At 40.9% G+C, this 23,741-nt stretch overlaps 2 protein-coding genes across 6 annotated transcripts in view; one reads left to right on the top strand and one right to left on the bottom strand.

Moving 5' to 3' along the window:
* Nucleotides 1–18,880, bottom strand: part of naa50 (N-alpha-acetyltransferase 50, NatE catalytic subunit) — a 36,902-nt gene extending 18,022 nt beyond the window's left edge. Inside the window, exons 1-2 of one of the 4 annotated variants that reach the window (XM_069890457.1) lie at nt 18,256–18,880; nt 4,527–4,663 (exon numbers count right to left, since the gene is read on the bottom strand). In XM_069890457.1, the coding sequence (XP_069746558.1) occupies nt 4,527–4,663; nt 18,256–18,332 (214 nt within the window). In that variant the 5' untranslated portion in view covers nt 18,333–18,880. The other 3 variants (XM_069890458.1, XM_069890459.1, XM_069890460.1) reach the window with 3 other exon arrangements.
* Nucleotides 18,881–19,364: 484 nt separating this feature from the next.
* The window catches only part of atp6v1ab (ATPase H+ transporting V1 subunit Ab), a 41,548-nt gene continuing 37,171 nt past the window's right edge, over nt 19,365–23,741 (top strand). For both annotated transcript variants that reach the window (XR_011341972.1, XM_069890454.1), the window contains exon 1: nt 19,365–19,466. The gene's annotated coding sequence lies outside the window, so the exon portion shown is untranslated. The remainder of the gene's footprint in view (nt 19,467–23,741) is intronic.

Here is a 23,741-nt window from a genome sequence, read left to right as displayed (position 1 = left end):
ATTTCTGCCTTGACCAGCTCTAAACTTTGCATTTTATCTTCTGTTCTTTTCATTTTCCTTTTAATTGCATTAAATTCTAATGATAACCATTCTTTTAGTGATCTCATTTGTTCTTCTAAAAAAAAACTAATTATATTCTGTTCATCAGTTTTACCTTCTATTTCTCTGAAGATCTTGGTCTTCTTTTTCCTCTTCTTCTGCATCTGTACCCGTGTTTGTGTCTTCTTCTCATCTTTGGGTCTGTGTCTCTTCTGTTTTTTTCCTGATGAGCTGCTTGTATCTCTTTGTTGGGCCCCTTCTTGCCGGGCCTCTTGTTGCTGGTCCTCCCCTCCTGGGCTGCTCGTCTGTTGTGCTTCCTGACGTTGAACTTCTTATCAGTCATCCCTCCGTCTATCTCCTACGTCTGTTTCATCGCTCCCTCTTCTGCTGCCTTCCTCGTCCTCCAGCTCAGCGCCCTGGTGTCAGGCGTCCCTCAGCTATTCGCTCTGTGGCAGCCCGCTCCTCTGCTGAGCCCCCTCCCGCCGGTGTTCCTTTTCTCCTTTGATTGCACAGTTGCGCACTTTTGTTTGGCTCCGAGAGCCATTTTTGCAGTCCACTGGCTGGTGAGTCGTGACTCCACAGGGGAGGCGCTGACCGAGGGTTGGGCACTCCTCGCTACCACAGCACCCTGTTCCTTCTTGCAGGTAAGGCTGCCTTCTTTCTTCTCCGGCGACTTTTCTACTTCTTTTCCAGTTGTTTTTACTTTCTCCTTCTTGGAAGCTATCTTCTTTCTCTTCTCTGTATCTTTATCTTATATTTCTTATATTTTATTTTTGTTATGCTTTGTTTTTTCCTAACTTTTTTCGGGGGCTTGTTTTCCCGACCGGCCACCACTCCATCACGTGACTCCTCCCTGAAGACATTTTCAATCCCAGGAGTATATAATGAATTACTTTAACAGTTCTCATCTTCCTACCTCAGCTTTTAATCAAGCAGAGACCCTTGCAAACCACCAGTGATGGAATCTGGCCCCATGCTTTCAACATTGACTGAAGCCAGCTCATAAGACTTTACACAAGCACATAGCCTTGTTAGAGTACTTGCTCAAGCCTTTAGACGATACCAAAATAAAAGTCATTCAGTGCAATGGTTTAGGATCCTCATGAGGATCTTCCCGTCAGTGTTTCCAAAAGTGCAAATGTTCCAGTTTTGTTTCTAGCAGCAGCCAACTTGCATTGCTCACTTTTGCTATTCTTTATAACAAACAGGTAACAAATTATCTTCTGGAGAAAAAAGTCAGAAATTTGGCTTTCTGAAGTCACAAGTATCACATAGAAAAAGAGCCCTGTCCAAACCTAATCAGGAATCCATCTCTGCCACATATGTAACAAATTTTTCAGAAGTTAAAACATCTATTATTTGTGGTTAAAAACTTGTCAGACTTCTGCAAACATAAATAATAAAATGCCAAGATCCAGAAAACTAGTTCGGCTGAATGCATGAGAGCAACATAATTAGTGAATTTTGTTCCTTGAGTTGAAAGAAAATGAAAAGATTTATCACCTTTGCTGAACCAGACCCAAGTCCTAGGCAAATAATTTTTTTTTTTTATTAAGTGCTTTCAAATGCAGAATCAGAATTTACTGTCATGAACAAGTCATGAAATTCAGTGTTTTGCAGCAATATCACAGTGCAAACATTCATATTATAACCATCTTACAACGTTACTATAAAAGAGTAAAAAATAATAGTGCACAAAATATAAGGCAGTGTCTATGCTCCACTGATTATTCAGGCATCTGATGGCAACCTCTCAAAGCATCACAGTAGATGTGAGAGCTACTGGGCAACAGTCGTTGAGGCAGCTCATACTACTCTTCTTGGGTACTGGGATGATTGATGCCCTTTTAAAGCAGGTGGGAACCTCTGACAGTAGCAATGAGAGTGAAAATGTCCGTGAACACACTGTCTAGTTGGTTGGCGCAGATTTTCAGTACCCTGCCAGGTATGCCATCAGGGCCAAACACCTTGCGAGGGTTCATCTCCATGAATAATGTTCGAATGTCACCCTCAGGGACAGTTATCACAGGGTCCTCAGCATTTGCAGGTATTCCAGTAGGCCCTGTTTGGTTCTTCTCAAAGCAGGCATAGAAGGCGTGCAGCTCATCAGGCAGTGAAGCATCACAGCTATCTATAGTGTTCACCCTCATTTTGTAGGCTGTAATGGCCTGCACTCCCTGCCAAACTTGGCACGTATCGGTCTCTAGCTTCCTCCAGAATTGCCATGTTGCTTCAGAGATGGCCTTTCACAGGTCATACCTGGACTTCTTGTAAAGATCCCTATCCCTGGCCTTAAATGCCCTTGTCTCACCCTCAGCAGGTTGCATATTCTCTGATTCACCCAGGGTTTCAGATTGGGGAACACCAAGTATTTGGGCATGGGCACAGAGTCATCCACACAGATCTTGAAGTCGGTGACACCTGTTGCATATTCATTCAAATCTATGGATGAGTTCTTGAATATATTCCAGTCCACCGTTTCAAAGCAGTCCTGCAGATGCTCCTTTGCTTCCCTCGACCACACCTTCGCCATCTTCACCACTGGTTCTATGGTCTTCAGTCTTTGCTGGTATGCCGAGTGTAGAAGTACAGCCAGTACTTACTGAAGTGCAGTCGTGGTATGGCTTAAAATGCGTTCTTCATGGTGGTGTAGCAGTGGTCAAGTGTGTTGGTTCCCCTGGTCTCGCATGTGACGTGTGGGTGGTAGTTTGTCAGAGACTTCTTCAGGTTAGCCTGATTGAAGTTCCCTACAATGATCGGGAAGAATCTGGATGTGCTGTCTCAAGGCTGTTTATCAGTCCTCAGTCCTTTCAATGCCAGCCTGGGCGGAATGTATACTTTAACCAGGATGATGGCAGTGAACTCCCTTGGCAGGTAGAATGAGCAGCACTTGATCACCAGATATTCCAGGTTGGGGGAACAGGACTAGGACATGTCTGTAACATATATGCACCAAGATGAACTGATGATGACACAAATGCTGCCCCCCCCAGTTTTCCAGAAGCCAGTGTTCATTCAGCACAAAGGTGTAGCCCTTGGGTTGCAGCGCTGTGTCCGGAATGTCCACCTTTAGCCATGTTTCTGTAAAGCACATCACACAGCACTCCGTGATGTCTCTCTGATGCTGAAGTCTGGCTTGGAGTTCATCAAGTTTGTTTTCCAGGGACTGTATGTTGGCCAGGAGGATGTAGGGAGTGGAAGTCTCAGGTCTCAGCTTGACCTGTAGCCCCCCCCCCCCCCGCCCCTCTGCATCCATGTGGTTGGGTCTTCTTTCCCTGGCTCATTGGTCCACTGCTGTTAGTTCCCATGGTGTTAAATTATCCTTGCGCTGACCCTTTAAATCCTCTGCGATGTTTAAATGTGCTGGGCGTCTGCAACTCCCACAAAGTTTAAATGGCCATTCTCCGGCTGTTTAAAACTCCTGTGTTTTACTTGCGTGAGCTGTTTTAAGGCCCCTCCCAATGGAGAATGCAGATTCTAGGGTCTGCCATCGATATTAGGACATGGATGTTTTCAGGTTAGTTAGGTTTTATGTTTCTCGGGATTCTGAGCAAGAATATTTGATTATTTCCATCAGAACCGCTCAGAAAGGGCTGCCACTGTAAGGTCCCATTTTGGCTTTTGACACACCTGAATTGCCCTGCTTTGCTTCACCAAGAATTTTGCCTGACATTATGCCATTTGTTTGCATTGTTCTGGCAGCATATTAACAGGATAAGGCAATAATTTCATATACCACCACCTCCTCTTGCGGCTCCCTGCCCACCCCTCCCAATCCCACATTCCTACACATCAATTAACAGCTGATAACCAGTACTTTGAAGGAAAGTTTTCTCTAATGTTGTGGATTTCTCCAAAACTAATACTGCTCCCCAATTCTGAAAAATGCACCTCATGAGAATTAAAATTTGTTTATGTGCATAAATTGCTGTTTGATCCTAAAAAAATTCAGTTAATCATTTATAAAGTCAGAAGACTTGGTACAGACATTTCAGCCCAACTCTCCCATGTCACCGAACCTGGCATTCTGGGATACTCCCATTTGCATGTATTTAGTTTGTATCTTCTAACTCCTTCCTATCCACATATCTATCCGAATGTCTTTTTAACATCGTAATTATACCTGGTTCTATGGCTTCCTTTGGCAGCTCATTCCAGATAAAGACTACCCTCCGAGTGAAAAGGTTGCCTCTCAGATCCCTCTCAAGTCTCGCCTTAAATCTATGTTCTCTAGTTCTTAAATTGTCTACACTAGGAAAGACTTGTGCATTCACTTTATCCATATTCATCAGGACTTTATGTTACTTTATGTAAACCCTCAGCTTCCTATACTCCAGAAAATAAAAGCCCAGCCTTTTCTTCTTTGAAGGATGATAATTTGAATAGAGTAACATTATATTTTAATTCTATTGGAATATCCCCTTGCAAAGTTAAAAAAAATACACATAAATGTTACACAAAAGTAGAAACAAAAAAAAAACAATTACCTAATTTTGCAAGTTCGCCGACTTCCAGCACATCCTTGTAGAATTTGTCATTGTAACTTACAGGGAAGATTACTTGATTTAACCTTTTCAGCTGTTTGATGTTGTGTGGAGTAACATCTCCAAGTTCAATCCGACTACTGAAACAAAACAAAGACATTGTACTTAATTGCACTTAGACTACTAGAAAAACCATTCAAAAACTCAGTTACAGAACCATAGCAACAGAAGACAGCCACTCAGCCAAGCAAGTCTGCATTGGTTCTTTCACAGAATAATCCTGTTAGTTCCATTTGCTGCCTTCTCTCATCTGGTCACCTGATAGTTACCTTATAATTGTGTCCAAGTTAACCAAACCTCATTTACTTCATCAATTGCATGCAGATCCAGGAGAATTAGTCAGCTTTCGGCCCATTGCTAAGTGCAACTGTTTCATTTGTTTTTCCAGATTCTTCTTTCAGATTTAGAAAAATATTACCAGAATTGGAAAATAATAACAATGAGGAAAGATATCTCTTTTCTTTGGAACAATAGCAGTGGAGGGGAGTCTTTGTACAGGTGTATAAATTGAGGAATTTCCCTTAGTAAAGGAATCAAAAAAGATGGAGGGACAGTGACACAGATTAAATTGGTAGAAGCCTTAAGGCCAGATAACTGTAGGGATCTAGGAAGAGACAGAAGTCCTCTCCACATTCAACTGCACTTAAGGAGCAACACATTGTACAGCTACAGAGCTGATGCTGGGAGGTATGACTAGATAGGTAGGTAATTATTAATTGACACAGGCACAAGGAGGCTCACAAGCTTCCTCCTATCTACTCAAAATAAATAGCAGATTAAAGAATAGCATTTTTGTGCAGGAAAAGTTATTTGTTATCAATAGGGGTAGGAATGGAAATAATTGGTTCATTGCCTCATCACAAATCGCCACAATACTGTCGGTAGCAGGGAATGAACATATGTACATTTGTAAAATGCAGCTATCTACCATACCACACTTTGCTAAAGGAATTAATAATCATGAGGTAGGGTTTACTGTTTTCTCTATGATATTGTAGCTTCTGTCCGTTCTACTGAACCTCCAAATTATTGCTTGACACGCAGTTTCAATCTAACATGCCTCGTATCATGACTACCATTAGATACTGTATTGATACATATAGATAGACATTTTATTCTGATTACAGAATTGCTCAAGTCCCAACTATATGGAGAATGAAAAATCAAAAATTAGCTACGAATACAAATCTCATGAAATGCTGAAATCTTCCCAACACAACTTCAATAATGCAATCAAGGCATAAGGATGTTAGGTATCATCCTGACCAATCATGTCAGTGACAAAATTCTTTTCATTTGTGGCCATGCTACATTGCTTTCTAACTCATCCAGACAACTCTTACCAACCTAGTTTTTCCACAATCTCTAAATAAAGCAATTGCGAAATAATGAAGGTAACTTTATCTATGATTATCTAATGAATATCCTTGTCAGTTCCAAGAATGGAATGCTGCTGCTTTTTATCCGATATCTGTAGTCCTTACTTCATGTGCTATGCTGCTCCAAGACCATACAACTTTCTGGAAGGGGAATAGGAGTTGAACCAGGAGGAGACTCCTGATGTACAAGTTCCAGCATTCGTCGAGGCTAATGTGCTTGCACTGTGTCACTATGCATTTCTCGGTCTCTATTCTTCCATACAACAACCACACTTAAATACTAAATAATGCCAACAGGATGTGCCAGGATGCACCAGACACATGGTTCTTGAAGAAAACAGGAAAAAAAATCAATGTGAAGAGGAGGATCTGCTCCAACTGATGCTTAGTGTCAAAAAAAATAGATGAAGGGAACGGTCACAGTAGTAGAGGCATCTAAAAAACTGCATGCAAGGGCTTATTCAATAAAACACAAAAATGCACGGAAACTGTATTGTCATAATGGCACACCAGAAAAAAAGGCAATTTTTGGTTTATTTTGAAAACCTGTGAAAACTTTACACCAACGACCATCCTGGTTTTCATTTAGTTGATGAGCTCTGCATTCACATTTATGAGCATTACTCTCTTTGAGCTTTAGCTGGTCATTGCTGGATATATACACACATAAACAGCAGTTTAACATTACAGATTTTGGAAACCGTCTGGCCATTCTGCTGACAAGAATGCTATTAGTCTTCACACATTACACAATTTGCTGTACTTGCGGTGACACTATAAAGAACTGCATTTAAAAAGTCTAAACAGGTGTTCGTGTTAAAATAGAATCATGGTATGTGATTGCAATATGTGTGACTGGCAGGAATAGGTTTCCCTCCTTTGCTTTCAAACTCAGTTACAAAATGCAAAACATTTTAAAGTATTTAAGGACTTTACAGTAACTGCTTACATTTTAGCCCTCAATTATTTACCATGTGTACAGAAAAATACTGTCTAAAGTATTATGCTGAAAGCCTGAGGGACAAAGACATTTTCAGCCAGTAATTTTCACAAAATTCAGAGTGGGGACAGAAGCACTTTGCTCTGCATTGCACAGTCCACAGATCACATCCTATTAGGAGACTTTTTATATAAAGGTATTGAAAATGATTGAGGCTTATTCTATTTTTGATCCAATGAATGGCAAAGGTTGCAACTCAGAATGGAGATTTAACTGGTGACTGTTTAAAGCCTTAAACATTGACCAACAGCTCATTTGAAATTTTTTTTTCTAAACGTGGAATCAAGTGGGGAAAAAGTGAATGGACATAATGGTCACCAAAGCAAGATGTTGGTCATAGGTAAGAGGACATCGCTATTTCTGGAATCACAAGTTAACATTAAGTTCTAATCAAGAGATGCAAGCACAGAATTTACTCTAGTATTCCAGTGTAGCATCAAGGAAATGCTACATCTCTAAAAACATTGACGTGCGGATGAGACATTAAACAGACACCAAGTCTGGTCTTTTGAGTGAACATAGAAAACCCCCAGGGTACCATTTCAACACCTTGCACATATATTTACCTCTTGAAGGGAAAAACAAAAAATTGGTCATCCTCTCGTGAGCTACCATATGGAGGGTGTCGGGACTTCTTGCAGCACTCTGCAGACTCTGAATCAGAGTCTGAAAGTACTATCTATTGAGCAAGAGGTAATTGGACAGTGCAAGTACAAAATAGTTCTATAGAGTGTAAAAGGTACATTACATAAAACCAAAATAATTCACAATTTGATGTTTCATGCAATACAACTTCTAGCAAAAGCTTAGTGTACACGATTGCAAAGATCAAACACATCCATTGTTTGAAATGACGATAACTGATTGTATGTGTCAGACAAGACTGAATAGACTCAAACTCTGGCAGTAAAAAGGGGCCTTTATAATAGTAAATCGGTTTAACCCAGTAGACATGAAATTTCCACTTGAGAGGAAGAGAAAGACACACAAATACAAAAGAATCAATAATAAATCTAACAAAAATTAAGATGGTGAGAATATGAATTTTTCTAAGTGGTCACTGGAACAGAGAATTGATGGATTTAAGGAAAAGCTGTGAGCATGAAGGAATACAATGACAGGTTAAAAGTGATGTGAAGGGGAAGGCTTGTGGGAATGTTTCTACAAATTGGAGGGCTAATTTTAAAATTACATAAAAGGATATACAGCAATGTTAAAATTTAAGTAACTTTTAGTGGATATTACACATGATCAGGAACCATAACAGCTACTTGTTTTTGGATAATGAGCAAGGATTTTTCAACAGTTCTTGAATTGTCTATTAATGTAAAGGTGGCATCATATTAACAAGAAATCCCAAGATAACTCTCGTCCCTCAACAACTTCTCCGGGTGCTGAATTGAAAGCTTGCTGGATGAATCGTAGAGTGGTACGAGATCATGCAACTCAGAACATAACATAAACCCTCCCCTTGATAGACTCCATCTACATCTCTCACTGCCTATGAAAGGCAGCCAATATACTGAAAGACCCATCACACCCCAGATAACTCTCTTCTCTCTCAACCACCAGGAAGGTTGGAAAATTAGCATTTTTTCCCCCGCAGCCTCTAGCTCCTGAATTAACCCTGTAACAATTGATCTTCCTTTAAATTATAATCCTACACTCTAAACATTGTATTTATTACATGGCTGTACGAATGAGAGTTGACATTATACCGCTAACAGAAGAACCCTTCTCACTGTACAAGGCATTTTCTGACAAATAAACAAAGCAAATTGCATGGACACAATGAAGGTATCAGAAACATGACAGGTGGTACAAAATGCAAGATCTTCCTTTAACTTGTCACCATAATTTCTTTAAATTACCTCACTATAAAATTTGTCCTCTTTCAGATCTTAAATTCACAGAGGAAGCATTATTGATATAAATCATTTAAATAAAGATTTGGTTGCTGCACAATCCAATTAGATTATATTGAATACAATCCATCTTGCAGCAGAAAAATTGTAAATGTTCAGTTGAGGAATGTTTTTGAATAAGGTTATCATTGTCTTCCAACACTGATACACATAAGTACTTAAGGATTTAAAGGCAAAGTCATTCAAAAAAAACTAGGATATTTCTAGTATTGACTTAGAACATTGTGCTAATATCAATCATGAATAGGAATACAAGAATAGGCCAAGACCATTCAGTGTTTGTATTCTGTGTATAATGGGTTATTCTGCCCATTTGTAGTTATCCAGCAGAGCTGCATTTCTAGAATCAATGAGAATATAAAACTGTAATCTTCTTGGACAATTTGCCTGCTGCAGGAAGAGGTAATTAAATATTTTTAAAATTTCAGCTTGGCATTATAACTTATATTAATCAAATCTCAGAATAAATTAAGGGACATACCTAAACAAGTACTTCTTTCCAAATTAAATTGCACTGGATACTGAAATGGTTGATCAATTTTGTTCAAGAGCTTCAAAGCTTTATCTCAGTGAAAGTGGCCACAAAAGGTTGTCAGAATTCCCAGAAGTCCCATCTGCAGGACTTTAGCTAAATGGTATAATTGAAGTGTTATATTTGTGAATAATCACAGATTAACAACAACAAAAAATTCAGGCTTAGAATATTCTACAATTTTGAGAGGGCTCTAAGCACTTCTGAAAATAATGGCAAATAACTAAAATTTAAAAGGCACATTTTTGTATCACTCTTGGAAGATGAGACAATTTTGGCTTTATTCAAAAACATTCCAACATTACCAAATTTTCTGCTGTTCTATGAAAAGAATCTGATAAAGCATCCATGAAATACAAATAAATATTATTAGCTCTGTTTCCACACAACAGAACCAAACAAACTAATCTCCAAGCTAGATGACCTTGGTCTCAGCACTCCTCTCTGCAAATGGATCCATGATGTTTTTTTTATCCTTCAGGCCATAATCAGTGAGGATTGGGGTCAGCACCCCCTCAAAATCATTCTCAACACCAGAGAAACTCAGTCCTCTGGTGTACCCCATCACTGCACAGCCAAATAGTTGCAACTCCATCAAAAAATTTGTGGATGATACCAGCATTGTATGCAAGATCTCTAGAGAGATAGAGATGGTTTGGTGCCAGGAGAACAACCTCTTCCTCAATGTCAGCACAACCACGGAGGTGGTTATAGACTTCCTGAGAAGGTGAAGAGCTCATTCCCCACTCGACATCAACAGTGCAGAGGTGGAGATTGTCGATAGCTTTCAGTTTTTTAGGGTAAAAATTTCCAGTGACTTGTCCTGATCTTCTTGTATTCATGTAATGACCAAGAAAGACCACCAGCATCTCTACTCCCTCAGAAGCCTGAGCAAATCTTACACATCATCCAGCATCCTGTAACAATTTCTCCAGATACATCATCGAGGGAGCGGAAATGCAGTGCTCCCACAGCATACAGCTGCCCAGTTGACCACCGTCAGCTTTGCATGGGTTTTGAATAACCCATTGAGGGAACTGACAGTGGTTTTATTTGAAATCCCGCGACTGCGGGTCTGCACCCAAGATGGTGGCATCTATTAATCGGCAGCAGCCACAAGTGGCTCCGGAGAAACAGAGGACTGGAGTAGACCACCCCTGTTTGAGAGGGAGAAGTGGAGGAGACAATCTGTGGGAATGGTGACCACAGCAGCAGTCCAGTGAGGGGGCTCTGAGGCTGAAGGACCAGTGCATGTGGCGGGCTGCTGGCAACTCGTGGCAAGGAACCCGTTGAAGCTGTGAACTGCTGGAGCTGCTGTCGAGAGACTTGCGCCATGCTGTGGACTGATGGAGACAGGCTCAAAATGGCTGAAGGGGTATCAAGTATCAGAACCTGAATACAAGAAGGTGCCAAGGGCGCTGAAATGTTCCTGAACATGTCGGAGGTTTGGATCTGGAACTTGGATTGTCAATGGTTTGAACTAGACTCTGTGTGGCTGCAAGGGCTGGGGAAGCAATGGGACACTCAGTGGTGGGAGGGGAAGACTCTCTTTTGCTTCTCTCCCTGACTAAGCCTATAAAAGGTACTAAGGCAATTCCTGCCAGTGGCAAATCTGTCTGCTGTGCAGCAGGCAAAAAGAAATTTCATGTAATACGACATTGTTTTATTGCTTTAATAAATTGAATCTTGAAAGCATCCTACAAATGACAGGCTTTAGGGGTAAATTAACGGCTTTGACTCTGTTGTATAATAATCAACTTATTTCTTTTTCAATACATAATCAAAGTTTATTGCATTGGAGATTTAAAGGTGTGAAAAATTTGGGAGATTGTTTTAAAGAGGGTAAGTTTTTATCTTTTAATCAGATGAGGGAAGGTTTTGGTATTGATAAGAGCTCTTTATTTCTTTATTATCAAATTCGATCTTTGGTAAAATGTGTTTTTGGTAGAGATATGATTTTAATTAAAATGACTAAATTTGAGACTTTTCTTATGAAGGTACCAGAGAAGGGTTATATTTCATCTATGTATCAAATATTACAGGATAGTATGGATAAAAAGGGTTGGGATAGGTCTGAACGTAAATGGGAAGCAGATACTGGTTTTATTTTTTTAAATGCATGTTATGCAATGATTAACTACAATTTTTTACATCAATTATATTTGACACCTGAAAAATTTAAAACATATGGTTTTCATGAATCAGATTTGTGTTTTAGATGTGGTGATACAGTTGGAACTTTTTTTCATGCTGTTTGGTCATGTATACATTTACAATCTTTTTGGAAGAAAATTCAATTGTTTTTAGAATATCTGTATAAGATTAAAATAGTTTTAGATCCAACAGTACTTTTATTGGGTAGTTTGCAACCTCTGAAAGGTTTGGGATTAGATAAGTTCCAGCTTGCTTTTGTACATTTAGCTTTACCTGTAGCTAAAAAATGTATTGCTCGTTCGTGGAAAGATACAAATATGATTGATATTAATAGATGGCATAATGAGATGAAATATTGTTTAATAATGGAAAAAATTATGTATGTTTCACGTGATAATTATAATTTTTTTATTAATAATTGGTTGTTATACTCAGAATATTTACATTTCAATTTATATTGATTAGATTTTAATATTTATATTTAACTTTTTCTTTAATATTCTTTCTTTTTTCTTTCTTTATGACTCTCCTTAAGAGAGTTGGCTGAGGGGGGAGGTGGTTCTTTTCTTTTTTTTCTATAAAAAACCATTCATGTTTATGTTTAATTGCTGCATATGTCATAGCTGTAAATGTGGTTCAATCACCCCTTTCCCTCTATTGACTTCATCTGTAACTCTTGTTGCTTTGGAAAAGCAGTCAACAATTAAAAGACTCATCGCACCCTGGCCACGTACACGTACTCCTGTCAGGAAGGAGGTTCACACGTGTGAGATAACACCATCAGATTCAAGGAGTTTCTTTCCCCACTGTTATCATAAAATATCAATAGAATACATTGGAAAGGGGGGGGGGGGGGGGAGTGTTTAATTATGATGGCGGCATGGTTAGCAAAGCATTTAGCATAACACTGTTACAGCACCAGCGACCGGAGTTCAAATTTAAATTTTATAGGTTACAGAAATTACATGATTAAAGTGAACTTCAGATAATTAAGGACTACAATACTGATTTTTTTTTCAAATTTCATTTTGCAGTCCTGTATCTTTTAAACAGTTTATTATTAATGCTGATATATTAGTTAGGCATTGTAAGAGTGAGTGTCAGTCAACCAGAAAATTTGCATAGCCGGCCTCGCAATCCTCATAGGTGCCAAATACCAAGGATTTTACTGTACCTGGGTCCCAAAAAGGAAAGATCAGGGCATTATTTCAACCACAATATCAGTGATACATCAAAGAAACCTAGAAGTCAATTTATACTGATCTTTCTTAAAAAAAATCATGGCCAGTTGTAAAGAATAATCCAAAAAGAAAAAACCTTTTATATTCAGAGTACAATCACACTCTAGAAATCTCTGGTGAGAACACATCTGGAAAATTAGTAAAAAGTCAAGCACACCTTGGGATGCATACTCCAGCCTTTGAGAGAATGCAGTATACATTTACCAAGAATACTGTCTGAACCCCAAAAGTTCAATTAAGAGAAAAGATGAGGCTCAAGGGATGAAATGGTCGAGATCTTGCAAAGATTTAAATCTTCACTGTCCACAACTGAGTCATTGGATGACTGAAGGACAAAGGACATTGTACCCTTGTACAAGGAAAATAACAGGGAACAAGCCAGTTAGTTACAGGTCTAGGACTAGAGTCAAAGGTTGGGAGTATATTGGGGTGGTGGGGAAGAAAAATCTAAGGTTGGGATTAACCTGCATACAAAAGGTGGACATTAACCAAAGATAGCAAAGTTTTAATGGGGTAGATCCTACCTGACCAATTTGAAGTTTTCAAAAGGTACAAAAAAAGTATACTGGTGAGGACAAAATGATTGAAATAGTCGACATTGACCAATAAGGCTTTCAAAGTCCTGCATGGGAGATCAGTCATAAATGCTTAAAAGCAGGGCAAATTGACACTTGGACCCAAAAATGGCTTAGCAATAAGAACAGTGTGATGGTGGCAAACTGTTTGTGATTGAAAGCCAATGAACACATATCAGTGCTGGGAAACTTAGTTTTTTTAACATATATATATATATGCATTAACAACTTGGATATGGATGTAGTGATAAGTATGGTGATGGCACAAAAAGCTGTAAAATTGTTGAGGAGAAAAGCCATGGACTATAGAACATTGATCTGACGGTAAGAGGAGCAAAGCAACAGCAGGTGGAGTTTAATCCTGATAATTGTGAGGTGATATTCTTTGGAGCACTAAAAAGTGGAGGACATATTAATAAAATGTTAGGCCCCAGGACTATTTTAGAAACAGAGGAACCTCAGTGAAGAAATCCAAGGGCCCCTGAAGGTGGCAGTGCAGGCAGTTGAAGTGGTGAATATGGAATATTTGCCTTCATTCACCCAGAGTACAAGAGCAGGTACTGTTAGAAAACTGTATACAGTTCTCATTGCCACACTATAATAACAAGGACATGAGTGCAGAGGAGATATTCCAGGATATTGCTTGGAATCAAATGTTTCAATTATCTATTCCTTGGAATGGATAGAGATGTTCAAAACCATGAAAAGCATTCGAGTTATAGGGAGTTGGAAACTTACCCCTAACAACCATATACAAGGCTAGAAGGCACAAGGTTATGGTGAGGAACAAGAGACTTAGAGGATGGTTTGTCACAAAACAAGTATTTAGATAAGCATTTCAACTGCAAGCAAACACAAGGCTAGGAATTAAGTGCTGGTAAATGGAATGATAGTAGACAGACTTGGAAGTTGTCAGGGACCCAGTAAGCCAAAGGGGCTGCTACTGAGCTGTTCAATTCTTTTGCAAAATCCAACGTGGTAATCACCAGAATTTGAAACACCAATAAATTTAAGATATGGCAAAGGGGTATAACTTTCAATACTCTATAGCAGCACTGCTGGATCTGCTGCAATGTCAGCGCTGTGGCTCGTGCAGACCTGGGAGAGTGGAGAGACAGCGTTACTCTGAAAGGTTCGACTGCCTGGTCCTTATATGACACTTCTATACAGGCTTTGAACAACCTGTTAAAGGAACATATGGAGTTATTTTAAAATCCTGCAACCTCAGTGTCTGTGCCCAAGATCGCAGCGCCTATGCCCAGCAGCTGCCACGAGAGGTTGCAGACTCCAGGGGAGCAGCTTCATCTGAAACAGGGAGAAACACCCCATTGAGAATGAGAAGCAGAGATGATGACCCTACAGGACAGTAACCGCAGCGGCAGATCTTCGAGAGGATCAGAGGCCGAGGGATCCACACAGGCTGCGGACGACTTACAGTCAGGGGACCTGCGTAAGTGGGAACCTGGTATCTGAGCTAGGATTCAAGAGGATGCTGAGGGCAAGAAGGTCTCCCAAATGCTTCCTAATAATGTCAGAGATTTGGATCTGGAGCTCAGGTTGATGATGGTTTATAAAGGAGTCTGTGTAGCTTCAGAGGCTGCAGAAGCACTGGATGCAAATCCAGTCTCTCGGAAGAGACTTTTTGCTTCACTTTCCCTCTTACTGTTAGGGGCACTGGGTGACACCTGCCTTTCAGCAGGCAGTAAGAAATTTCATGTAATATTAAATGTTCTATAGTATTACATGACAACAAAGGCATCCTGAATCTTGGATACCCTTGATGGGAAATCATAGACTCAACACCTTGTTTAAGAAAAAACTCAGATCATTCAGCAATGCAATCAGAGAATACTTCTTGCAAAAGCTGGGAGTTTGGACAAACAGATTTAAGCCATTTTAGTTAATTTGCATTTTGATTTAAAAAAGTTTGTAAATGTTTGCAAGTTACATGTTGAAAAATATAATGTTCCTGCTGTTGCCATTCCCCAATTTTTGGTAACCACCCCTATCTCATTCCACCGTTTCTATATCTTCATGAACTTTTCTTTCCAACCTTTCCCCCTCCCCTTTAGTAGTCGCCACTTTTGTCTCCCCACCTTCTTTTGTCCAGTACCCTGTAACCTTTTGACCCTTTTCATTCACTCTCCTTCCACTCCCGACATCTCCTTTCTCATTTTAGTCTCAATAAAGAGTTCCAACTTAGACTAACCTTTTGTCTCCATGGCTGCTGCCTGACCCATTGTGTCCCTCGAGCTTCTTTGTTTTCAGAGTGCCAAGGCCAATCCTAAAGCTTGCATTTCTTATATCCCAAGTCTTTAGCACACTATTCAATTACACTCTATAGTTTCTGATTTCAACGCGTTAATACACAACAGAATTTTTTTAAGTTCTTAAATAGTTACCATGTGAACAAAACATGGTAGGTTAGGACTTTTGCCATGCCAAGTATAACCACCAACAATAGGGCAAAGGAAATTATGAATGCTAGAACTAGAACATAGGATACTTAGTGAATTGTATAATTGAGACACAAATGATTTTGTTCTTTAAAAAATGCATTCTGGATTTAAATAATTCTCAGTTGTTTGGCAATATGCAAAACTCCAGTGCTGTTCATTGCTTACGATATTTCCAAAACAATGAGTATTTTTTTTAAACCAGTTTATTCTGCCAAACCATTTCCTGTCTCACCATCTCTCCTGAAACTTCCACTTCTCACTGAGCAGTTTCACAGATGATGAATACAATCAGGTACCTCATACAAATTATTCCTGAGCTCATAAATTATTCAAACTGTGACAGCATTTACAATCCACTAGATCTGAAGTGGGAAATCACTGGACAGTTTTTTTTAAATATTGCAGCCAACTTTCTCCTGCCTGACTCAGGGTTTACCATCCATTGCAACAAGTGACCCAGTTAGGACTCAAATTGTCCAGAAGTTGGGAATCTGTATGGGCCAGATTTCAATTGACTGAAAAGGGCAGACTGATTGATTAGTAAGCATCTTAATGGAAGTGCAAGTATTAAAATGGAGTGAATTCCAGAGCTTCAGGTATGGCACCAGAAGACACAAGTACAGTGATATAGCAACTGCATTCAGGGTATACATAGGAGTTCATATTTTACAGAGTTCAGATAACATTCTAAGCAGAAAAAAGATACGGGTGAAGGCGCAGAGAACAAAGATGTGAATTTTGAAATAGGTTGCTTAACTAAGCAGTGTAAGTCAGCTGCAGAGATGATGCAAGTAGTGACATGGGCAGATGAAATGTTTAAATTTAGGGAGTGCCCCATCTACCCTAAAAGGAATCTTGGAATAGTCTAAAAGGCATGAAAAGGGTGCCAGCACTAAATCTGAAGCAAGGAAAAAGATGCAGTGTATTATTAATGCAATGGATATGCAGTTCAAAACCAGTCAGGGTCATCAAACATAAAACTGACAACACCTTAGTTCAGCTTCAGTTATTTGCCAGAGAAAATAATAAATTAGTGGTTCCATTATATCCCTTCAATTTTACAGTAGTTACTGTTGAAAGGAGAGAAAAAAAAAATCAGTTTGTACAAGACAGCAAACTCTCACAAGTAACAATATTATGAAGACCAGATTGGAGTTTCCACATTTGATTAAGGAATATATATTGCCTAACACCAGAAACAAATATAGCAATACAAGAGCAGACAGGGCCTCAGTTTAATATCCCTCCCCAAAGGTGGCACCTCCTTCAGAAAAGTACCCTCTTCAGCCCTGAAATGTTGACCAAGAATTTTTGGCTCTTAAGCCTTTAAAGTGAGATTTGAGCCAACAACATCCTGACTCAGAGACAACAACCTCTCAATGAGCCACAGGTGTCAGAAGGTTGTCAATTGAATATACACACACACATACATAAAACGTTACATCTATTTAATTTGAACACAAATTACAAATACATAATTTTATTATAACAAGAGAAGGCCTCCACTTACACTACCCAAAACTCAGTTTTTAAGCGAATAAGTTTTTTTTTTAAACTCCAATTTTGTTCAACCTCCTGTTCTTCAAAAAGCAAATAAAACTTAATTTGTTTGGGGGGGAATAACTTTTTGCATATTTATGATACAGTAAGAAATGTACAACTGTACTTTCCAAAAAAGTTTTTTTCTTTCAGCTTTTGTGCAAACTTTTTCATTCCTCCCAATTTCCTCGGATGGATATTTCAATTCTGTTCTAATTTGAGGGCATAAAATAATACACAACTGGGTCGATTTTACACATGGTCGGCGTTCTACAATCTAATCGCAAGTTTGTAAGGTTCTTGGCGCTACGAACCCCCAAGAGGCCAGAAGTAGACGTTAAGACATTGACACGATCTTTAAATTAAACTTCCAGTGCAAAAAAAGCCCAGGAACTTCATGTCTGTCGACGTAAATGGGTGCAAACAACAGATGAAAACTGTTTCGACCGAACTCAGCAGGGTTGGCGAATTATTGGGAGTCCTTCGGAGACCAATAAAAAAAGCAATATCCGAAAGGATTTCCCCCTTTTTCTGAGGCGGTAACTGCACCGGTATGGATGGGGAAAACGGGTTGTGAGGCAGCGCCCGAGGGAGTCACAGCAAGAAGAGACCGGCAGTCGAGGAGTCAGAGGTGGCCGCGGCCCGAGGCCTCAACTCCAACAACTTCACTAAAAACTCAGCGCGCAACTCCCGCCATCAAGGAAAGCCCGACAGGCCGGGCCCGCTCGTCCACTCACCCCTTCATGGTGCGCGGGCGCTTGTCCGTCTTCACCTGTTAACCGAACGGGGTAGGGGAATGAAGGTGAACGCCCGACTCCACAACCTCTAACACATGCCACTCGCTGCGCTCCGCGCCACCCCCTCTCACCTCCGACCTCTCACCCCACCTCCGGGCCAATGCTCCACTCGCATCTCACCGAACGGGACACGAGGTTTCCCGAGCATAACCGAACGGGTCCCGAGGCTTTCCGACACTAGCCGAACAAAGTCCGAGGCTTTCCGAGTCCAGCCGAACAAAAATTCAAGTCTTTCCGAGTCTAGCCGAACACACCCGAGGCGTTCCCCGTCCAGCCGAACGCACCACGGCTCCCCGAGTGCAGGCGAACACAATCCTCGGCTCCCCGAGTGCCGGCGAACACATCCGAAGGCTCCCGAGTCCAGGCGATCGCAAACCGAGGCTTCCCGAGTCCAGACGATCGCAACCCGAGGCTTCCCGAGTCCAGGCGATCGCAACCCGAGTCCAAGCAAATTAAATCCGAATCCAATTCCGCGGCAGGAAACATGAACAGATCCTGTCTCCACAAGTGCCGTCTGACTCGTTGAACATTTCCCAGCGTTTTCTAAATTAATTTCAAATATCCATGATATTTTGCTTCGAGGTACCGGTTCGAGCCCAGATGGATGGAGTCAAACGTTTCGCCGATTCCGAGAGAGACCCGGGAAATCTCTCAGAAATAAACGATTCACCACAAGCTGCCCCCAGTTCTGATCTTGGTTTATGTTTATTTCACCTTGGATCTCCTCTGAACTGGCTTCGCTGCACGTATGATTCCCAAGAGCGACAGCCTCTGCTTGCTCTCACCACTCTTCCTCATAATTCCCCATCTTCACGGTGAAGCTTCAGCAACTCTTTACACGTTTCATTATTTAGAAAAACCCATCGACAGGGAGAACAAATAATCACGTGACTGGGAATTTGTTTCTTCCCCCCTTACAATTTATCTTAAGGGTCTATAACCTGATCAGCGGCTCAGAGCATCTCAGCTCTACAAATAACTATATTCAATATAACGCATTTTCAATACTTCGGCATTCAGAAGTACATTTCAGTTGACGTCATCCATTCGTATCCAAATAATGTTTTTTTTCGCGAAACGCGTGATGGCTTTATCATTTATTCTTTTTCAAGTCTTAGTTCTCGCCAAGAATTAAAACAAAAATGCACAAACCAATTGAGAAGTCACCCCCTCCCCCTCCCCTTCCCTTTCAGGAGCCCGGCGTGCGCATGCGTGGTGGCTGGTCAGCTGACTGTCGACCGACTGGATCGTAAGACGGCGGCGCTGCGGCGACGGGCTCCAGGTAGGGGAGAGGTAGAGAGGCCGGGCTCTCTTCACAATCAGGGCAAGGATCACTCGGAAATGGCTGGGCCGCGTTTGACTGAACGATTAAAAATCACCGGTTGTTTGACCAAGTTTGGGTTATGTCGATTGGTGAGGGATGCAGTAAAAGGGGGTGGAGACTCGGGGAAAGAGGACACGGGAGATGAAAGGGATGCAGCGAGGGGGAGGGAGGAGGGGGGAAGGGGGAGGGAGGAGGGGGGAAGGGGGAGGGAGGAGGGGGGAAGGGGGAGGGAGGAGGGGGGAAGGGGGAGGGAGGAGGGGGGAAGGGGGAGGGAGGAGGGGGGAAGGGGGAGGGAGGAGGGGGGAAGGGGAGACGGGGGAGGGATGCGGGGAGGGGAGACGGGGGGAAGGAGGGAGAGGGATGCAGGGAGGGGGAGGGATGCAGGGAAGGGGAGACGGGGGAGGGAACGCAGGGGGTGTGGTGAAGAAGGGGGAGCGGAGAGCAGAAGGATAGAGTGGTGAGTGTGGGACATGATGGGGTAGGTGACTGATGCAGTGAGGTGGTGGAACTGGTCAGGGATGTATCAAGAAAGGGAGAGAGGTAGTGAAGGGTTGCAATAATGAGGATCGTGATGAGGAGGGGATGGCTCAACAGCGGGGAGGGGTTGAGAGGGATTCTGGTGAAAGGAGCTGGTGGAGACATGCAGTGAAGTGTTAAGGGAGTAGGTGTGAGGAATGCTGTTGAGGATTGCAGCAAGGATAGGGGTCTAGGAAGAAATACACTGAGATGGATACATTGTGGAGGGTGGGGGCTGCCGAGAATGCAGTGAAAAGGTATCAGAGGGATGATTTGAGGGGGAAGGAGAGAGGCAGAGTGGTGATGACTGCAATGAGGGGAATGCAGGAAGACTGGGGCTAATAAGAAGGGGAGAGGAAGCCAGCAAGCTGAGGGATTTTGTGGGTGTGAGAGAGAATAGCTTCTTTTCCTCAGCCAGATTTTGATCTCTCCACTGGCCTGATTACTTTTTGTTTCACCACAACCCATAAACACTGTGGTCCCTTACCCTATTTCTCTCACTTTTAGAATCTCTTTCACCCATTGCTTTCTCATTGCCTTTCCAAACTGTTGTGTGTTTCACATTTAGATGTACTGCATCATTTGGTAAGACGATCAGTCATTCAGATAAAACAGGATGGGAGACAGGGAAGAGACAAGCTGTGCCTTGCACCATTTTGAGAAAATGAAACAGTTTCACAACTAATAAAGAACTTGATGTACTGGCCAACTATTGTAGGCTGAATATAAGGGTGTCATGTTTTGGTTAGCGGTTATCACTAAAGTATTACAGCACTAGCGACCTGGGTTCAAATCGGAGCTGACTGTAAGGTGTTTATTTGGATATTTGGGCAGCATGGGCTTGTGGACCAGAAGACCCTGTAACTGTGCTGTTTGCTAAATCTTTTTTTAAAATAAAAAATAGTAGGAACGATGCTGTACTGAACTTTTCATTTTGAGATTCATGTCAAAGCATGAAACATGAGGAGGAAACATCGTCAGTGTATCAGAGAGTCTACGGCAGTGGCTCTCAACCTTTTTCTTTCCACTCACACACCACTTTACATAATCCCTATACCATCAGTGCTCTGTGATTAGTAAGGAATTGCTTCTGGTGGTATGTGGGTGGGAAGGGAAGGTTGAGAATCACTGCTCTAGACCCATTTGTTATTGAAATATTTTGCTTGAGAAAAATTGTCATTGGCCCATTTCCTTCAGAGCTATGGAATGGTGCACATAACGAGCCAATTAGGTACGATTAAAATAATGGTTTTCAAACTTTTTCTTTCCAGTCACATACCACCTTAAGCAATCCCTTACTAATCACAGAGCACCTACAACATGGGGATTACTTTGTGGTATGTGAGTGGAAAGAAAAAGGTTGAGAATCACTGGTAAGGTATTGAGAGATTATTGACATAAACAGAGCAATGTAAAGAATTAACACTTTTGCACCATAAGTTGCAAATCTAATACAGATGTTTTATTTATTAGCAATGGGCTGAATGGCAGTATTCTTAATTGGCCAGCTCCAACGTGCTTGTGAAATTCTGCAGCAGTGTTACGGGGAGGCATTTTGTTCTGTCCAATGTGGGAAGATTGTAGCAGGATGATAATACCATTTTGGTCTATGTATGAGTTCTTCACAAAATGATGAATAACCCTGGCTTCATGCTATGGATGATATATTGTCCATGAGCAGCATGTCCGAGGTATTGAAGGAATTGTAAATACATTTAAGCATTTTTGGTTTTGCTTCATTTTTTTTTGCCCACCCTCTCACCTGTGATTCCTATTAATACATGTCCAGAGTCTGAGACAGGAGTGGAGTTTGAAGTACAAAGCCGGCCAGAGCCTGTTGTACAATTGATATATTAGGAATTGAAAATTATTCCATGATTCTGCATTATTTTACTGTACAACAGATTAATTAAAGCTACTCAGTCAAGAATTTGCCACCAAGTGTGGTCTGGCCTGAAGCCCAAAAACCTGGCTTGATGTTTTCTGAAATATCTTGCTATTGTAGCGGCAGTTACACTGCAACTGAAAGAACACACAACCAGATGGGTTGAGCAGAACTGATTTATTGCAGGCTGCTGGGCTGGATTTATACTCCCAGCCTGGACCTGGCTGAGAACCGTGCTGGGGGGCGCTGACATCACCCAGGTGTCACATGGTCCCCCAGTGCGGGCTTCTGAGCCCTGTGCTGAGAAGGGGAAACCCCCAATGGCGCCATTTTGGCCTGCTCCCCTACCGCGTGGATTACAAGTGGGGCCGGTTCACCTGCCTAGTGGTATGCCGCCACAATATATAATTTCTATTTAAAAAAAAATAATTCTTCCCCTCCATGGGAATTTTATGGCTGGGAAATAAATGTGTTGTCTTTCCTTTGAAACATTCCTCATTAACATCTGGTGACTTGTTGCTGGTTACTAACCAACAACTTAACAGTCCTCTGGAATATCTTATATTTTTCTTAAAAGGAGTTTGGTGGGAACACATCCTTGCTATTTTTGCCTCCAACCTTTAGTCTTCATGTTTGAAGTTTATGATCGAAAGAGAAAATTGCATTTATAACTGGGCCTTGAGCAATGTAAGTGAATGATATGTTGGGTCAGAGTCACCCTTGGAAAAAAAGCCACAACCCCAGGTCTTGCTATTTATTAAAACTATCACATATTTAAATGTTTGTGATATTCTCAAGTAGTTTAGAATTTTTAAAATGACACTGTAAATGAAAAACATTAAAGCCAAAACATAATTTAACAAAATTTATTTTATAGCCACTCAAAAGAATGGTCTTGCAGATCCCACACAGTGAATAACCCAGGCAAGGATCCAAGAGCAAATTCTCCAATACAAGTGCTGAGCACTGAGCTCCTGCAGACCCCAGCAGGAGACCACAGCCAGGAATAGAGATCCTAGCCAGGAATAGAGGATTTTCAAAATCAAACTTTATTGACAATTTTTTGAGTTTAAAAAGGTTAATTAACTAATTCATAATCAGCAGTAATTACAATAAATAGGAAACGATTAGCAGAATATGGGCAAATTGCTCTTGCTCAGATAGGCACCTTGATAGGCGTGGTCGAGTTAGGCCGATAACAAATTTCCATACTATGTAACTATAATGCTTTACAAAGTCTAAATCAGCCCCTCTGCTACAGCGTGCAGTTTCATATCAATGTATGTGCAGCCTTTTCCAGCAATTGGACTAGTTCCCTCTACCATATTTTGGGTCATTTTGCCCTACACTCTGGAATCCTTTTCAATTACAAAAGTAATCATTTTCATATCTCTCGCCCCTTTAACTGTTATAGTAGTGTTTGCTATCACTTCATTCGATTATTTTTGAGAACTTGATATCCACTATACAATTAAATTTTGATTGGAGCTGTATAATTTGTTTTTGTTATAAATTGTCATGTTATTCAGAAGCTTACAAGCAATGAATTTTGAGTAGAATTTCCTTTCAAGAACAATGTCACTAACGTGCACAAACTACAGGGGTAAACATCAATTTACTGAATTGTTGACTTGCACACAGCATCTACCACAGTTCTTCAATATAGGGATCATTTCTAAGATGGTTCTTTCAAGATTTTTTATCAAATTTAAGTAGACTTGCTCCGTCATAAAATCAAATAGTTAACTTTGTACTGAATGAATACACCTGAAGAAATATTATGATCCTACTCATGTTTAAAAGGAATTGGGGTTTAATTAAAACCACAAAAA

The sequence above is a fragment of the Narcine bancroftii genome, chromosome 7, assembly GCF_036971445.1.
Source record: "Narcine bancroftii isolate sNarBan1 chromosome 7, sNarBan1.hap1, whole genome shotgun sequence".
Classification (NCBI taxonomy): domain Eukaryota; kingdom Metazoa; phylum Chordata; class Chondrichthyes; order Torpediniformes; family Narcinidae; genus Narcine; species Narcine bancroftii.
The sequence above is the reverse complement of the archived record's forward strand: the minus strand, read 5'-3'. Positions and strand labels throughout refer to the sequence as shown.